The sequence below is a fragment of the Oncorhynchus kisutch genome, linkage group LG18 (genome assembly GCF_002021735.2).
Source record: "Oncorhynchus kisutch isolate 150728-3 linkage group LG18, Okis_V2, whole genome shotgun sequence".
NCBI classification, from domain to species: domain Eukaryota; kingdom Metazoa; phylum Chordata; class Actinopteri; order Salmoniformes; family Salmonidae; genus Oncorhynchus; species Oncorhynchus kisutch.
In genome coordinates, this window is record NC_034191.2 from 49,420,899 (window position 1) to 49,440,567 (window position 19,669).

At 41.5% G+C, this 19,669-nt stretch overlaps 1 protein-coding gene across 7 annotated transcripts; it reads right to left on the reverse strand.

Moving 5' to 3' along the window:
- Positions 1-10,692: 10,692 nt before the first annotated feature.
- On the reverse strand, positions 10,693-16,968 carry LOC109908786 (glucagon family neuropeptides). 7 transcript variants are annotated; one of them, XM_020507483.2, is made up of 7 exons: positions 16,673-16,968; positions 16,222-16,326; positions 15,078-15,212; positions 14,453-14,557; positions 13,735-13,869; positions 13,135-13,255; positions 10,693-11,096 (listed from the first exon to the last, which is right to left on the reverse strand). In XM_020507483.2, exons 2-7 carry the CDS (start codon positions 16,317-16,319, stop codon positions 11,088-11,090), a joined length of 603 nt encoding a protein of 200 aa, XP_020363072.1. In that variant the 5' UTR covers positions 16,320-16,326; positions 16,673-16,968; the 3' UTR covers positions 10,693-11,087. The 7 variants fall into 7 exon arrangements, with proteins under 7 accessions (XP_020363072.1, XP_031652372.1, XP_020363071.1 ...); XM_031796512.1 differs by lacking the exon at positions 14,453-14,557; XM_020507482.2 differs by having other exon boundaries at positions 10,909-13,255; positions 16,222-16,323.
- Positions 16,969-19,669: the final 2,701 nt, after the last annotated feature.

Here is a 19,669-nt window from a genome sequence, read left to right on the forward strand (position 1 = left end):
TTACCTAGAAGACAGTGAATGGTCCTGAGTGGTCGAGGTACTGTTTTGACTAAATCTGCTTGAAAATCTATGGCAAGACTTGAAAATGGTGGTGTAGCAATATGACAGAGCGTGAAGAATTATGAAAAGAATAATGGGAAAATATTGTACAATCCAGGTGTGCAAAGGTCTTCGAGACTTACCCAGAAAGACGCACAGCTGTAAATGCTGCCAAAGGGGATTCTAATATGTATTAGCTCATGGGTGTGAATACTTATGTAAATAAGATATTTCTGTATTTCATTTTCAATAAATTAGGCCCTCCGATTTAACACACTGAACTCTGAGAAGTAGTTGGTGAACCAGGCGAGGCAGTCATTTGAGGATATGATATCGTTTAGGACATTGAGCGTGGCTGAGGTGCACCCATGACCAGATTACATAGCGGAGAAAGTACGGTGGGATTCAAAATGGTTGGTGATCTGTTTGTTAACTTGGCTTTCGAAGACTTTAGAAAGGCAAGGCAGGATGGATATAGGTCTGTAACAGTTTGGGTCTAGAGTGTCTCCCCTTTTGACGAGGGGGTTGACCGCGGCAGCTTTCCAATCTTAAGGGATCTCAGACGACACGAAGGAGAGGTTGAACAGTCTAGTAATAGGTTTTGCAACAATTGCGGCAGCTAATTTTTAGGTATACTTCAGCGATGAGAAATCACAGCATTTATGAAGAATTGCTTTGGGGGGGAGAGAAGTATCTCACTCACATCACTCTCTGACTGGTTTATAAAAGATGACTGAATTTTGCCAAGAGATTGAGAACTCAATTCCTCTGATTTATTTACACCTGATCTGTACTTCCCTTTAGAACAGATTGAGCAAAGACAGGTGTACCCACATCAATTGCATCTGTAACAAATGGTTGCTTTCTTGACTGGGGTTCCTATCAGTCAACTCCAAAACGTCCTGGATTGATGTGATGGTAGACATGACCAATGACTAGACTAGAATTTTTGTTGTTGTTGTTGTTTGATTGAATTAAGTCACACAGAGCTCTTGTTTAAAAGCAAAGCTTCCTTCAACACAACTGTATAGCGGAAAGTGTTTTCCTCTTTTTGCCATTTCTATATTTCAGTAGAATGCTACCTCCGATATTATGTACTGTTGAACTGCGAATGTTGCCCACACACAAAACAACTGTGGATGACTTGATATAAGTGTGTCTCTGACCTCACTGACCGAAATGTCGGCTTGTACAGGTGAAGAGCTTCTCTCCACTTCTTGGTGGCAAATGGATTTGTGTGTGTCTGTGTGTGTGTGTGTGTGTGTGTGTGTGTGTGTGTGTGTGTGTGTGTGTGTGTGTGTGTGTGTGTGTGTGTGTGTGTGTGTGTGTGTGTGTGTGTGTGTGTGTGTGTGTGTGTGTGTGTGTGTGCGTGTGTGCGTGTGTGTGTGCACGTGTATGTGTTTGAGAGTGTGTGCGCGTGTCCACATGTTTTTGTGTGTGCGTGTGTCTGGAAAATACTTGGAGATAAGTGTGTGAATCATACAGTATGCTATTGCTAATGTGTGCGAGGATGTGACATGTGGGGGCAGCTGACAGCTGGGTAATGAGCACATAGTTCAGTCCCAAGCCAGGAACAGAGTGAGAGAGGGAAAGCGGGATATTTGTTGGAGACGGATAGAGATATGAATGTGAAAGTGATAATTCAATAATTCAGAGGCAAGGCTCGTCATTGAACCCTTTTCACAGAGAACTTTTTGAATATAATGCAGACACCAACACCTCTCCTTCACCTCAAGCTTCACCATGCAGACCCCTGGCAAGACATCTCACCCACTTCTCACATAGAACAACTAACAAGGCCTACTGTGACTCTGGGAATGACTAGAATCTCAGCAGCCAATCAGAATCCAAGGACACACACATGCAAGGAAGCACACACGGAAACATGCACATATGCACACATGCACACCACACTCATACACGCATACACCCCCCCCCCCACACACACATACACACACACAAACACCCTCCCTACACACACACAACCCCCACACATCACAAACACAAACCCTCATAAAACAGAGGCTCTTAGTTCCCCAACAAGCTTCAATCCACGCTGCATTGTTGAGTAGTCAGACAGACAGGGCCCAGAGGGAGGTGCTGATGAAAGGGCTGCGGCATGTGGATTCCCCTCCAGAAAGCTGTCACTCAGCTGGCCCCTAGAGAGCCATGGGGTTCCTGGGGTGGGGCGGAGATCTGTGGAGCAGGAGGAGGGGGTTTGAGGGGCTATGCAGAATGTATGGTAGAGAGAAGGGAAAGAACTTTGTTGATCTCAACCCCCCCCATCTCACTCGCTCTTATCTCAATCTCTAGCTCTGGCTGTGGTTTCTCTATCTCCTTCTTACTTTCTATCTCTATCTGTGACGGGATTCAGTAATTGGAGGCAGGTTTTCCGGCCACGCCCATATATTGATTAGAGATCGATAAGCGAGTCGGATAAATATAGTTATTTATAGAGCTGGAAGTAGGAATATTGAATATGAAAGAGCAAGAGAGAGGGAGTGGCAGATAGGAGGGAGACATGGAGGCTGGAAATAAGAGAGAAATACAGTGCATTCGGAAAGTATTCAGACCCCTTGACTTTTTACACATTTTCTTACGTTACAGACTTATTCTAAAATAGATTTTTTTAATCCTCAGCATATCTACACACAATACCCCATAATGACAAAGTGAAAGCAGATTTTTAGACATTTTTGGAAATGTATTTAAAAACAAAACAGAAATACCTTATTTACAGAAGTATTCAGACCATTTGCTATGAGACTCGAAATTGAGCTCAGGTGCATCCTGTTTCCATTGATCAGCAGATGTTTTTACAACTTGATTGGAGTCCACCTGTGCTAAATTTTATTGATTGGACATGATTTGGAAAGGCACACACCTGTCTATATAAGGTCCCACAGTTGAAAGTGCATGTCAGAGCAAAAAACAAGCCATGCGGTCGAAGGAATTGTCCGTAGAGGTCCGAGACAGGATTGTTCTTGTTCTTGTGTCAAGGCACAGATCTGGGGAAGGGTACCAAAACATTTCTGCAGCATTGAAGGTCCCCAAGAACACAGTGGCCTCCATCATTCTTAAATGGAAGAAGTTTGGAACCACCAATACTCTTCCTAGAGCTGGCCATCCGGCCAAACTGAGCAATCAGCAATCAGCAATCAGCAATCAACCTCAGGGAGGTGACCAAGAACCCGATGGTCACGCTGACAGAGCTCTAGATTTCCTCTGTGGAGATGGGAGAACCTTCCAGAATGACAATCATCTCTGAAGCACTCCCCTAATCAGGCCTTTATGGTAGACTGACCAGACGGAAGCAACTCCTCAGTAAAAGGCACATGACAGCCCACTTGGAGTTTGCCAAAAAGCATATAAAGACTCTCAAACCATGAGAAACAAGATTCTGTGGTTTGATGAAACCAAGATTAAACTCTTTGGCCTGAATGCCAAGCGTCACATCTGGAGAAAACCTGGAACCATCCCTACTGTGAAGCATGGTGGTGGCAGCATCATGCTGTGGGGGTGTTTTTCAGCGACAGGGATTGGGAGACTAGCCAGGGTTGAGGCAAAGATGAACGGAGCAAAGTACAGAGAGATCCTTGATGACAACCTGCTCCAGAGTGCCCATGACCTCAGACTGGGGCGAAGGTTCACCTTCCAACAGGACAACGGCCCTAAGCACACAGCCAAGACAACACAGGAGTGGCTTTGGGACAAGTCTCTGAATGTCCTTGAGTGGCCCAGCCAGAGCCCCGACTTGAACCCGATCAAACATCTCTAGAGAGACCTGAAAATATCTGTGCAGCTACGCTCCCCATCCAACCTGACAGCGCTTGAGAGGAACTCCAGAGAAGAATGTTAGAAACTCCCCAAATACTGGTGTGCCAAGCTTGTAGCGTCATACCCAAGAAGACTCGAGGCTGTAATTGCTGCCAAATGTGCTTCAACAAAGTACTGAGTAAAGGGTCTGAATGCTTATGTAAATGTAATATTTCTGTTTTTAATATTTTATATATTAGTAACAATTTCTAAAAACTAATTTAGCTTTGTCATTATGGAGTATTGTGTGTAGATTGATGAGGGGGAAAAAAACAATTTAATCAATTTTAGAATAAGGCTGTAACATAACAAAATGTGGAAAAAGTCAAGGGGTCTGATCACTTTCCGAAGGCACTGTATGCCTTTCACCAAATAACCACATAAAAGACGGTGCCAGATGTCTTACAGTATGTGTACATTTGAAGCATCTATTTACAATTTATTCTCACCACCAAATATGGTGATGAGCGGAAGTCCAGTGGCAGGAAGTGGGAGAAGATGGAGCTAGATGAAACATTCTGCAAATGTTCTCATCAATGAAACATTCAATATCAACACAGTTTCCTGTTCCCAAAACTATAATCTGTTAAGAACAGAGTGCACTAAGTTTTGGAGACTTAACCCTGTCTAAAAGAAGGAGTGCAAAGGCAAAGTGAGTTATTACACAGAGTAGGCGTTTCCTAACTGAAATATGCAAATACATGCTAGAATGCGCCAATAGGACATTGCTAGCTTGCACTTGGCTGTGCCCCCCTCCTTGCTTGTTCTGCCCTCTATGCTTAATTTGCTCCCATTGGAAACAATGCATCTTGGGTTAGTTATAAAAAATCTTTGATATAACTATTTAACCATTTAACCCTATTACTGTACAATCTACCAGGTTGAAGAAAAAGTCTGTAAAATTGGGGCATATGTGAATACATAAAAAAAAAAAAAAAATTGAACAGCTGTTGTATTGTTGTAAAAATATTCAAATGTCATAATAAAAGTCTGATCTCCACATTCTTATCCTCGTGGACTTTTCAGTAAACAACAAAGATAATATTAAACACTTTGACTACACATCAGGCTGGCAGTAACTGTGCTTCTCTCTGAGCATGAGGTTTGATGCTATTGTCTCATCTTACAAAGCAGGGTGTGGCTCTAGTTGACCGTATACTCTAGTTGTGTGAGGTTGTGTGTGGCTTTGTGTGATTGTATTACTAGGATATGACACTCTGAGGCTCTGAGTGTGTGTGTGTGTGTGTGTGTGTGTCTGTGCGTGCGTGCATACGTGTGCTGTTAAGATATGAAACTGAGCTCTGTCTCTATTTCTCTCTCTGAGGACCCATTCATCATTAGTCCCTCCATGCTGCCATCAGAGCTGGTAAAGCAGAGCGCGGCCAGCGCCGAGTCCACCGACTAAAGCGAATTGTGTGAAATATACCCAGTAGGATCGTTGGGTGTCCAGGAAGGCCAACGCGGCCCCGCCCAGCTCCACCGCATCTCCAGCGCATCCTCCCAGGGCCCGTTGCCTGGCAACGTGGGCTGATTGGGTTAGCAGGGTTAAGAGGGGGTCTGACAGAGGGCTGGAGAAATCAGATCACTCCCATTGATCATCCTTTCTCTGTGCTCTGCTGAGGCCCGGGGCTGCGGCCGCACAATCAAAGCCCCTGGCTTTGTGTCTATCTGGGAGGGAGGAAGAGACTGGGGGGGGGGGGTATTACGCATGTAGGGGAGGAGGAGGAAGACGAGCCTCCTCAGTGTCCCATTGACTTCCGATGAAATGTTTATTGAACCATAGTGGGGGAGAAATGGCAGGAGGAGCAGGGTTGGGTTGGTGGGTCGGAGGCAGAGTCTGTGAAAGGTCCCTGGCTGTCCCTGGCTGCCCCTGCGGTGGCCACATGAGATGTGGGGGGGGATCAGTTTGAGGTCATTAGCTCTAATCCGGCATGACAGGCATTAAAAGGTTCCGCTTGCGTCCCGCTGGGGGGTTTTGTGGTGGTATTCCAGGTGCCTCCGGGAGGCACAGCCAGGCTGGTGCGCCACCTCACACCTCCACCCCCTCTTGGCAGACCAGAGGGCACAGAGACAGACAGCGACCTAGCCTGGATCCACCTCTGATTAGTATCACCACCCTTATGGAAAAAACACATGAATTTCACATGTGATTTTATGTGATAACATGAAACTACACGTGAAAACATTTGAGCACATGTGAAAACATGAGCTCGTGAGCTCAAAATGTGATACCATGAAACTACACGTGACAACATTTGAATGTTTTTGACATAAGAAATCGCAAATTCAATTTTAACATATGACTGTTTTTGACATATGAAAATTTAATTCCAAATGTGAGTTATTTTTGTTGTTGTTGCTAATTTCACATCTAAATCTGCAATTCACATGAGGTGAAAACATGTTATTCTGAAAAGGTGGTGTTAACATACACTACCTTTCAAAAGTTTGGGGTCACCTTGAAATGTCCTTGTTTTTGAAAGAAAAGCACATTTTCTGCCCATTCAAATAACATCAAATTGATCAGAAATACAGTTTAGACATGGTTAACGTTGTAAATGACTATTGTAGCTGGAAACAGCTGATTTTTAATGGAATATCTACATAGGCGTACAGAGGCCCATTATCAGCAACCATCACTCTTGTGTTCCAATGGCACGTTGTGTTAGCTAATCCAAGTTTATCATTTTAAAAGACTAATTGATCATTAGAAAACCCTTTTGCAGTTATGTCAGCGCAGCTGAAAACTGTTGTTCTGATTAAGAAGCAATTAAACAGGCCTTCTTTAGACTAGTTGAGTATCTGGAGCATCAGCATTTGTGGGTTCGATTACAGGCTCAAATGGCCAGAAAAAAAGACCTTTCTTCTGAAACACGTCAGTCTATTCTTGTTCTGAGAAATTAAGAAACTGAAGATCTCGTACAATGCTGTGTACTACTCCCTTCACAGAACAGCACAAACTGTCTCTGACCAGAATATAAAGAGGAGTGGGAGGCCCTGGTGCACATATGAGCAAGAGGACAAGTACATTAGAGAATCTAGTTTGAGAAACAGACGCCTCACAAGTCCTCAACTGGCAGCTTCATTAAATAGTACCCACAAAACACCAGTCTCAACGTGTAACGGTTGTCTTCGGTGGAAGGAGAGGAGGACCAAAGCGCAGCGTGGTAATTGTTCATATTTTTAATAAAACAACTGAACACTGAATAACAAAACAACAAAGTGAAAGAACGAAACGACAACGAAACAGTCCTGTCTGGTGAAGACACAAAACAGAAAACGATCACCCACAACTAAAATGGGGCAAACAGGCTACCTAAGTATGATTCTCAATCAGAGACTACGAACGACACCTGCCTTTGATTGAGAACCATACCAGGCCAAACACATAAACACAACATAGAAAAAAAGAACATAGACTACCCACCCCAACTCACGCCCTGACCAAACTAAAACAAAGACATAACAAAGGAACTAAGGTCAGAACGTGACACAAAGTCAACAGCGAAGAGGTGACTCTAGGATGCTGACCTTCTAGGCAGAGTTGAATAGTAAAAGCCATATCTCAGACTGGCCAATAAAAATAAAAGATTAAGATGGGCAAAAGGAACTCTGCCTAGAAGGCCAGCATCCCGGAGAAGCTTCTTCACTGTTGACGTTGAGACTGGCGTTTTGTGGGTTTAATGAAGCTGCCAATTGAGGACTTGTGAGGCCTCTGTTTCTCAAACTAGACACTTTAATGTACTTGTCCTCTTGCTCAGTTGTGCACTGGGGCCTCCCACTCTTCTTCCTATTCTGGTTAAGGCCAGTTTGCTAAAACAACGTTCCATTGGAACAAAGGAGTGATGGTTGTTGATAATGGGCCTCTGTAGATATTCCATTAAAAATCTGCCGTTTCCAGCTCCAATAGTCATTTACAATATTAACAATGTCTACACTGTGTTTCTGATCAATGTTATGTTATTTTAATGGACAAAAAATTTGCTTTTCTTTAAAAAACAAGGACCTTTCTAAGTGACCCCAAAGTTTTGAAGGTGGCATATGAACTCTAAATGGGGAACAATTGTTGACCTCACATGTGGCTCTTTTGTTTTCACATGTGAACCTTTCAGCTCAACATGCGAAAACAGCTATTTTACATGTAAAAATTTAATTTCACATGTGACATTTTTTGTAAAGGAAGTAATGGAATGGCATGAGGGTTTTAAGGTAAGTAGTATGCTGTCCAGCTAAAATAGTGTAAAAATAATGAATCAGTGACAACATGATTACATTTAGTGTACTCTGCACCACAAACTCTGCAGCCTTCTCAGAAGTCCCCTACACACTCATTACCTATAATATATCTCTGCACTTAGCAAAAGCGTGCCATCTGCACTGTTATTTACTCAGTCTGACTATTCTTGCATCATTGATTTAATGTACTTATTTAAACAGTTTTGGGGGGTCTTCTATATAGTTGTCTAATGTTAGTGGGGCATATTATTCTGTTTTCATGTTACTCCTGAATCACCATGATAAATAGAATATTTGTTCTTGAGTGTATTATACAAAGCTGAGATTTACTGTCAACTCCAAAGTGTATGAATACAGATGAAATCAGTCATTGACACAGACGTGGTGGCGTAGCAGGAAGATTGGATTGCCGTGAACCAAGAGGTTGAGGTTGAATAATATTTACTGTATAAATAAATATACACAATGTAATCATGTATGTCAACATGTGTTTAATACGTAAGTTGAAAACACTGTGTGCATTTTGTGACCTTCCGGGGATGTCCTAACAACTCATTTTTGTTTCCCAGTCGTCACCTGTGAAATCGCACGTGAGAATGATGCACATGTGATCATTTGAATACACGTGTGAAAGGTTATGTGGATCAAATTGGGAAAATCCACATGTGAAATATCAGCATGTGGAGCTTTTCCAAAGACACGTTTTCACATGCCATCCCATGTGAGATTTCTCATGTGAAATCAAATATGACACATTTTACATGTGAAATTTTACACGTGAAATCGGGTATTTTTTCAATAAGGGCACCACAGTGGAACACACTCAGGCACCGTGAAGCCACTCCACTGAGCCCTCAGTCAACCATATACTGTACATACATCTCACCAAGAACACATGTGTAGAAACAAAACTAAAAAAGACACTCAGTGAAACCAAAACAAAGTCAGAGCGACATAGTATGTGCTTTATTACAGCACTCGATTCCTATGATATTTCTTACAAATTGTGTTCCTTCCACACAAATGATGTGGTGTCCATTGCACAGTCACTTGCACTTCTAATATGGGCATGATGGTCTATCTTCTGTTGTCTTTGTTACCATGGGGACTGAGGAGCTGGGTGTTCTTGTAGCTATTGTGGGACTGGACCCATGACAGAGCTCAAACCCACAAGCAGCCTGTTAAGAGCCTGCCTGCCTGGGTTTAATGTGTGTGTGGTGGGTCAAGTGTTTAAAATACAAATTTACAGATAAGTAAATATGTCTGACCCATCTGTAACCTTACACTAAGGCAACATAAAATGATTGATTAGTGTTGTGCACAGTAATACTGACTGCTTTTGGATGGAGAGCCACCTCGGTAGCTATAGACAACTTGTTGGATTGGCTATGTAGTATACCATGTGTTTGCATATACATGTGTGTGTATTGTATGCAACCTTTTGGTCTAGTGTTTTGCATGTTGAGTTTATTTATTTGATTTTCCACATTTTCTCACTTCGTTCCTCACTTCATTTTGCTCCTCAATTTATGCACCTTGGTTGGAGAGTTTGAAAGTTAGGTAGCGGCCTTGTTACTTTACCTTTCCTATCAGGGTAAAGAATGTGTCATTGAGAATTGACGGTCTGGTATATACTGTAGGCTTGTTCTAGACGCCATCCTGGCCCTAGTTCTTCATCTGTGATGTCCTAGTCGGATGTTGGGTGCAGCAGGAGCGCAGGCGGGTGGAACTGGTCGGGAGATTCCTCCCACATCTGTCTCTCCACTGGTGCCGTCCCAAGAGGGTCTGGGGGTATCGACACCCGGGCCAAGCGAAGAGTCAGGGATTCACAGTATTCACGCCAAAGAGCAATTTAGTGTTCTCGAATTCTTTGAAGGGCAGAGACAGCAGTCTGGGTTTTCACCCTCAGATCCATGATTCCTATGGGTAGTGTAATTCTTAGAATCTTGATGTTCATTCATTGTAGACTTATAAGACTTTTTGCTGTATTTATTGAGGTTTATTTGTTTAGTAAGACATTTATTGACAGCAAGGACATTTGAGGTTTATACTGTGCTTTTAGCAGTACAAAATTGACTGTATTTTTAGGAGACTGTAGTTATGGACACTTGTTTCCTTTAATATCCATTTGTTGTTGTTTTTGTTTGTTGATTGCTTCAGATGATGATTTAGTGTACCCCTATTTAATTATGTGATACCCTTTAGGTGCCTAGATACCTGAAAAATGGTATTCTCTTGTCCTTTGTCCTTGTCTTCTCTCCAATCTGTCCTCCTTTCTGTGATTTCTCTTTAGGCATTTTGGTGCGATGGGCTAGTGAGAAAGTACACGTATTGGATGGATGCACTATAATATGTGGAGCAGGACTAAAATGAGTGAACAATTATTGTGTATTGTTGTATAACAATGGTACTCTACAGTGGTACTGTTCTAGCACCCTCACCTATGAGCTGAGGATGAACTACTTGTAATGTTATGGGTTTAAAAGATTAGACGGAATTGTGTTGTTTACAAAAATTTATTCATACAAATCTTACAACACTGTTTTTTTAAACATTTATAGACTTAACCCTTGTGGATCGCCATTTTTTTTCTCATTATAATAGTACTCTCTAATATCAATTTACTACACAATAAATATATATATTCTAAGTTTAATCTTCACGTTTAGTAAGGCTGTTGGCGCTTTCAAAATGATACACATTATGGAAAGAGGGTAATCATGATGCTTGCAACTATCTACCACAAATCTCTAAGTCTAAGTGCTCAAAAAAAAAAAAAAATGTCAAAAGAAATGATTGTGAGCAAGAGTGCTCGGAGACTACACCTAATGGCACTAAAGATCCAATCAAATGTCTGCGCAACACAAAAACAACAACCAAATGGTGAAATGTAAGCTGATGATGTGCAGCATTGTAGGGCTACTAAATAGCCATCTGTGATTCGTGGCGATTTTAAAGTCGAAGCAAGGCACCACAGCCGCAAGCTGCATTCTGCGTCACAAAGCCTGGAGGGGAATGCAGAATTAAAGAAAGATTGATTTCATACACACAGGCACAGATCGAAGAACTTTGCCCTACTGCTAAGTGTCACAAAGCTCAAACCTAGCCTACAGTGTCTGTAGAATCTGCCTGGTCCACTACTGGAGTTAGATCTCCTTGCAATTTAGGGAAGTGTGAATATGATGTCGTGGGGCCAGGAAATGGAAGTATACTGTACGGATTCAGAAGCTACATTTTTCATTATCTTTTTAACTGTTTTTCATAGTGTCGAAAAATGGGATGGCGCATAACAGAAGTAGCGAACCCAATCATGCCTCTAGTGAGAAGAAGTGTGGCTTGTTCTGTCTATCTGTCACTGATGGGTACAAGTGAGATGATAGGCCAAGTTCTTCTAATGAGGTGTGGAAACCTTTGTCTGGTAAATTCCTTTCACTGCCAAAAATCACCCTGTTTTCTCTCGAATCGATTGGTCATGGACTCTCCTTCTTTCTCGGTGTCCCTCTTTCTCTTTGTTCTCCTCTCTCGCACCCACTATCCTCATTCCTCTCTCTTCCTCCCACTCCCCCTCTCGTACTTGGGTCTATCTAGCACTGAACAGGTTTTATCTGCTTCTCATCTTGTGATCACTTACATCAAGAAAAAAGAGGCAAGTAAACTGAGAAGCTAGTTTGGAATTGGTGGTGTTCAGAATAGTACAGGCACGGTGAAGTACGTTTAAGGCTTTGTCTAACTGTTGATTAGGTAGAAGTTTGACTGTGCTGTGCTTGGGCTGCCAGGATAGGTAAGGATTATTCAAAACAACAATCATTCAAGCATTGTTTTTGGCATATAATACATTGGAATGTAACAGAATCTTGTCTCAAGTCCCATTGAGAAGAGACTAAAAAGAAAATATGACCGCGACTCTTTCTGAAAGCTTCTCCCCTGCAGTACATTCATCTGAGCTTTCCTATACAGAAGACAGGGGTGAGACGTTCAATCAAACACTTTGTGCAGTAATGTTGGGGAGAGAACAAAAACAAAACAACATCCAGAAAAAAACACATATGTATATACGTCAATCAGTGAGCAAAGAAAACCATCCAATTGCAGTAGTTTGCACAGATTTGGTGGCTAGTGCAATTACTTTAATCATGCGATCTAGCTTTACATTGGTTCACATGACAAGATAGGGGAAAGCACAGTAGACCAGGAAGGTGCAACGCGTCTTCAAATTGCCTCTGAAATGTTCCTCATGAAAAATAACAAAAAACACATTGAAATTAAGTGAAGCCACATAAAAAGTATAATGTCAGTGGAAATGGTCTCCGTTTCCTTATTGGACTTTCTTTTTGAGTCCGATAACCATTCTACGTTCATGATGCTTCTTATGTGGCGAGAAGAGACAAATGGAAAACCTTTACCAGCATTCCAGGTTTTCAAGAGCTTTTCAAACACATGTATATCATTACAGAGGAACACAAGATAGATATTTTGCACAAAGTTCAAAAGTGTAAGCTCATTTTCTTTAACACTGACGAAGAAAAAGAAGAAGAAGAAGAGGAAGGAAAGGAAAAAGCTCAAACGCACTCTGGTCCTCATCTTACGAGGGTCATAGAGGTAATAGGGGTCATTCTAACACTTTAGTACTTGAATTACTGCCATATATAAGGATTCTACAGCCTGTTGGGTCATGTCTGTTTTGGCCTTAAATAAACAATTGATTTATAATACTGTTTAGCAGTCACAATATTAACCTACTGCCTCCCATAGGATATTTATGGGGAATTTGAAAGGATTTACAGTATATCCATACACATTCAATGTGTAAAAAATATCTATGCATCTATATTCACGTTCATACATATACTGCATGCAGTATAGGTGTGAATATAGGTACAGTTGTACAGCATTTCAAGAGAGACAGGAGCCCAAATGAGAAAAGAAGAAGACTGGGTTGTATTTCGTATCTGGAGGGTAAGGTCACAGGGTAAGGTGAGAAAAAGTGGGAGGGACAATAGACATCCCTCAAGACAAGGCCTCGGGAAAGAGCCTGGAACTCACCGGAAATTCGGGAGAGAACTGTTTCAGCCAGTCTCCCAAAATAGCCTCAAACTCATCCCCATCCGGTAGGGCATCAAAGTCTATGTCTTGTAGAATATGGTGAAAACCTAAGTCTTCAGGGCTGTTGTAAATAAAGACACTGAGCTCTTAATTTCAGTTGCCACAAAGTAACATTCAATACATTGACTGTCTTTTAAACTATTTATTTCCGTCGCATTCATATCTGGATTTAAATCTTTAAAAGACAGGGTAAAGAGCATATTGATCATGTGCACATCATTTCATCTTCTTGTCTACGTAGGTCTAAAAATAAATAAATATAGGCTATATTTAGGTTGAACAAAAGGATTGGTCCACAAAGTAGATCTGCGCGTTCTCAAGTGCTTAAGTACAAAAGAAAAACAATATTATTATCAAAATATTAATTTTAATGGCTTTACTTCATACATAAATACATGTTTAAAGAACACAAGAGCGATCCACCGATTGTTCAGTTTTCTCAAAATGACTTGATCTGGGCTGTACACACATGGTAGTTTGGTTTAGCAACGCTACAAATACGCTAGCCGGCGTCCTTTGCTTCTATATCTCTGTCTATACCTTTTCCCAAGGACTGCCGCCAGGTATTTCTTGACTGCCATTTGCTTTCGGTAGCGGCTGTAGCTGTCTGTGAAGATCCCATCCGAGTGTCGCTTTGACAGAGGCTCTGAGTCGTCTTCCATGGTGCTCCCTCCACTAAGAAAGGGGGAGAGCAGAATAGTTTTCACTGTTAGAGGAGACGCCTACCCTGCCTCGGAATGTAGCCCATAGACTGCACTGCACAGCTCTTCATTTTTATATTTTCTCATCTCTTCAACTTTTAATCAATCATCCCAAATTGATTTTTATTTCGATATCATCATGGTTAGGCTGGCTGGTCGAGGATGTAGGGAATAATTGAAGCCTACATTTATCTTCAACCCTTGGGACTAACCCCCTACCCCCATCAAGTATTAATAATGAAAATGAAATGTATTCATCCACGTGGATCCTGGGCTTTGCTACTTAAAGAGACAATATCAGCACTGAGATCCACCGATTTGATCTAAATCATGCCGCACCCGGATTTGCGCTGTCGGAGATTTTATCAAGTCAACCCACTCTGTGCCTGAAGGCGTCAAATTCAAGTCGGAAGAACACACACATAGACACACCGGACAATTTGACGAAACATAGAATGAATAGTGAGTATTCGGAAAATCTGAGTTAGAAGAAAAACGAACACCAAAAATAACTAAGATCACAAAATAAGAGACGAGAACTAAGAAGATGTCCTTACCCTACACGCTTTGCCATCAGAGAATGGAGATATTTTCTTGCTGATAACTGACCCAGCGCTTTCCTGTAGGCTTTATTAAACATTCCGTCTGCATGCCTTTCCGTTCTGGGATGATAAAACGCCAAACAATAAATGATCACACGTAAGTGGTAACATAATGTATTTAGCCTACCAAATCCAACGCGTCATGTGGGCTGCTTTCCAAAATGTGAGCTGAAATAGTGGACAATGCTATTCTGGTGAATTTCATGACTTTGGAAATGGCCGGTTCATATTAAAAGTGTATCGTTCTGTTTTAGTTCGCTTATAGGCTTCTAACTTGATTCTATAGCCCACAGAGCTTTCCGATTATCTTCGTTTGAATACCAGGCTACCAACCATAGTCTATCTTGCTGCAATGAACATGTGGGAAGCTTGTTATTTTAAAGGCAAATTTTTTCCCCCTATGTATTTCCATCTAAAGATTAAATAACAAAATGTGATTATTGATGGTACAGTACATTTACTAACATAAAACATATAACATAGATGAACATAAATACGAGCCCGATAATGAAATGTTTAGCATGAATGTCAACGACATAAAAAAATAATAGGTTGAGTATAGTGATAATGATATAGTCACCTTTTCTCCGGTGGGTAGTATAAAGTGTACACGTCGTCCGCCACAGACGGGGGGCTTCTTATAGCAATTTGATCACCGTCAAAAGCCAAGTCCGGTAACGAATTTCCATCCTCGTCATAAACCTCATTTTCAAGTCTGAAATCGGAAATGCATTTGAATTATATGCTTTTTGATATAGGATTAATCATGTATAATCATGATAAAACCAATTCTGAAAATAAACACCAAAATAAATTACTCGCATTTTTAGATTGTATAGGCTATATTCCATGTTAAGAAATTAGAGTAATTAAAAAATATTTGATAGGCCTACAATAGCCATAATGTATCTGCTTAAATGTGTAATAATTGTAATTGCTATTGACCATTCCTAAGTAAGCTACAACACCTTACATAAAAACATTAGTGGAACCATAGGCTATATTTCCCAAAAGGCAAGCAAACTCATCCACATCGGAAATTAGGGGAAAAAACATGTTTAATTTAAAATCCTTTTGATTGTGAATTAAATAACACCATAACCAGATCTCAAAAACCAAATTAAAATGTATAGTTGTGATTCAAAAAATAAAATAATGCAGATTGTGTCTGCTTAGTTAAGAGAATACAAAATAAATCGATCTTGTTATTCTATGAATTAGTGGCTCCCACGTTTGCCTCACGCCTCAGCAAATTACCCCTCACTGTCATTCCCACGGGACGCGTCTAAACGCTGAGATAGAGTTCTGTATCAGACGCTTGATCTACCAGTAGCTGGTAATATGCTATATTCCACTGCTATGATTCCAGGCGCTCTAAAGCCCCTCATAGCAAAACATTGCAGCATATTCAAACTCAAAATAAAACGCATACACCAGTATCTGTCAATGCATAGCATATATTTGTATACCCAAATTGACAAGATGCTCTGGAGGGGAAAACGGTGTATTAATTTAGGTATCATCTATTTCCTTTATTTCTCCACACATTGATTGAACGAAAAAAATTGTATAGCAATTAATGGCATAGTTCTAGACCTATGCGGTTGCAAGTAGACTCGATCTAATACATAACTACTGTCCTCAGCAGCAGAAACAATGCGTTTTCCAATGTTCCTTTTACATGCAGAGATGTTCAGTTGAATGAGAAGTGTTCAGGTACCTACCTAAGGTTAGGATAGCTTAGCCCGAGAGGTGAGCAGTGGATGCTGTAGTGCATTATGATTCCATAGATGAGTAAGGCTAAAGTCGCTTTACTAGACATTGTCCTGCTGAAAAAGAAATGATTACAAAGTTAGACGTGCGAAAGTTATCTACCATTTCCAAAGTCAGAGCGAGGAAAAACGAAATGAATGCACATATTTGGTTTTAGAATGGATAGGGTTTTCTTATATTTTGGAGAACAATACGCTGACAAAAATGATCCAAACTCCCCATCTATTCATCACTTAGTGCTTGCGAGTGCAACAGTGCCTCAATGCACCTCAAGTGTGTTGCCCCATACATTCTAAAGTGCCAAATATGACCTCCAAACATTACATCCAAACCTTCTAAAGTACTATAGCCTGTTGCTGTATTCTCGTTTGTGTGTGTAAAAGTTCAGAAAGCATCACGTACCTATTACCGTGTGGAGAGACAAGCTGGATGTGATCCGGTTGCGACTGCGACTGGGAGAGTGAGATAATCTCTCTCTCTCTCCCTTTCTCTCTTTTCTTGCTTCGTCTGTAAAGCGTCTCTGCCGCCTCCCGATGCTCCTTTAATGTGTCCAACCCTCCGTGCGCTCACACATAAAACGCGATTATCGGATCTCTGTATGCACACAACCCCAGGAGAAAGAGCCCAAACGTTTGTCTTCACAGAGGAAACTTTTTGTTCTGAAGACCTGCTTGCATCGGCTTTTTTTAAATTCCTGAATCCAACAGCATGCCTTTTCACTGGTCACACTGGGGGATACTATCTACGTCATCGCCCCCATCCTCTCGGAATGTAACACTGTAGTACTTTTCCTTCCCCGTCAATGAGATGGCCCGAGTCATAAAGTGCATATGCATGTTTAGTTCAACCACGTAATTGTGGGACAATGCATGAACGCAAATATTTGTCAGCGTGACATATATAAGCCGTACGCTAAGTGAGGTCATTGTGCGTGGTTAATTTCAATACCTCAACCAAATGACTACAGTAAAATCGACTTGACCAACTTGACCAATCATTCAATTATGGCCATGTATTGTGAAAATGATCAAGGTCAAGTGCTTGCTTTGTGCCCCATCGCCCTTAGCGCACGACAGGTAATAGAGCGGGAGTTGTCCAGTACTCAGGTGCTGAAACCCTGGGCCTGGCAATGGTTGAATCGGCGTGTTTCAGCAAGACGACGTGAAAGGCATGTGGAGCTTGTTCCACAGAAACATTTGGTTTGAAACAGAAAAATAATAATTCAATTCAGACTACTGAATGTTTTCCTAAAATGTTTAAGGACTTCATAGCCTCCATGCATTCAATGCATTATGTACTCTATATGTACAAAGTATGTGGACACCACTTCAAATGAATGGCTTCGGCTATTTCAGCCACACCCGTTGCTGACAGTTGTATACAATCGAGCACACAGCCATGCAATCTCCACAGACAAACATTGGCAGTAGAATGGCCCATACTGAAGAGCTCATTGACTTTCAAGGTGGCACCGTCATAGCATGCCATTTTTCCAACAAGTCGGTTGGTCAAACTTCTGCCCGTGCTAGAGCTGCCCTGGTTAACGCTAAGTGCTATTATTGTGAAGTGGAAGCATCTAGCAGCAACAACGACTAACAGGACCGCCGAGTGCTGAAGCAGGTAGCGAGTAAAAATCGTCTGTCCACGGGTGCAACACTCACTACCAAGTTCCAAACTGCCTCTGGAAGAAATGTCAGCACAAGAACTGTTCCTCGGGAGCTTCATGATATGGGTTTCCATGGCCGAGCAGCAGCCCACAAGCTTAAGATCACCATGCGCAATGTCAAGCGACGGCTGGAATGGTGTAAAGCCTGCTGCCATTGGTCTCTGGAGCAGTGGAAACGTGCTCTTTGTAGTGATGAATCACACTTCACCATCTGGCAGTCTGTCGGACAAATCTGGGTTTGGCGGATGCCAGGAAAACGCTACCTGCCCCAATGCATAGTGCCAACTGTAAAGTTTGGTGGAGGAGGAATAATGGTCTGGGGCTGTTTTTCATGGTTCGGGCTAGTCCCCTTAGTTCTATTGAATGGAAATCTTAATGCTACAGCATACAATGACATTCTATATGATTCTGTGCTTCCAACTTTGTGGCAACTGTTTGGGGAAGGCCCTTTCCTGTTTCAGCATGACAATGCCCCCTTGCACAAATCGAGGTGCATACAAAAATGGTTTGTCGACATCAGTGTCGAAGAACTTGACTGGCCTGCACAGATCCCTGACCTCAACCCCATCAAACACCTTTGGGATGAATTGGAATGCTGACTGCGAGCCAGGCCTAATTGCCCAAAATCAGTGCCCGAACTCACTAATGATCTTGTGGCTGAATGGAAGCAAGTCCCTGCAGCAATGTTCCAACATCTAGTGGAAAGCCTTCCCAGAAGAGTGGAGGCTGTTATAGCAGCAAAAGGGAGGGACCCAACTCCATATAAATTCCCATGATTTTGGAATGAGATGTTGGATGAGAAGGTGTCCTCATACATTTTGTCATGTAGTGTACCATTGGCTATTATCTGTTATGCACACGATGGAACGATAAAGTTGCCCAATAAGCCATAGAAGCATATGACATGTCTTTAAAAATGTAGCCTGTACAACTGCCTCAAATTATGTCTCAATGATACAAGGTTTACTTTCTTGGAAAAGTTCTATTTTCCACAGATACACAAAAAAATGACATTCTATGACAAATGATCATGTTGTATGCAGTTTTTCCGATATTATAGATAGGGGTTGAATGGAATTTTATAACGGGACATAGGAATCAGTGGAAATGATCATGGAGTAGCAACATACCTTGTTTTATATCCAATCCCAAATTAACCCCTGAAGTGACAAATATATAAACTTAAAAATATATATATAAATTGTCGTTTGTCAATCTGTTAAACTACTTTTCCATTGGCACATGTATTTTCAAGTGTCTTTGACAGTTGACCATCATTCATGAATGACCATTTCCTGTAAGTCTATTTCACGCGCGTGTCTGGATCATGTGTGGAATCTTTGGTGAATTATTCAGACGCCCAGTTCTGACGTCATGTGACGAACATTTCCCCAAACTCATGTACTTTTTTTGTCTTTTTCAATGGGGAGATGATACGAAAAATTGCCCAGAAAAACGGTCCTTATATAAAGTGGTCGCTCCATGTGCTGAGCGAGCACTGCATCCAAGTGGTGATATGGAGTAAGTGCATCAGGATGAGAATGGAAGATCCATCCAATCCAATTTTGCAAACAGGATCAAATACTGACGATATAGACGACTATACATTTTCAGTTAGATCATATTCATGACTATTGCAGACACGTTGCCCTATGAATTCAATGTGTTAACAATTACGTATAAGTATTCAGAATAATTCCATGTACATAGACTATTTTGAACCACAGGAAGGG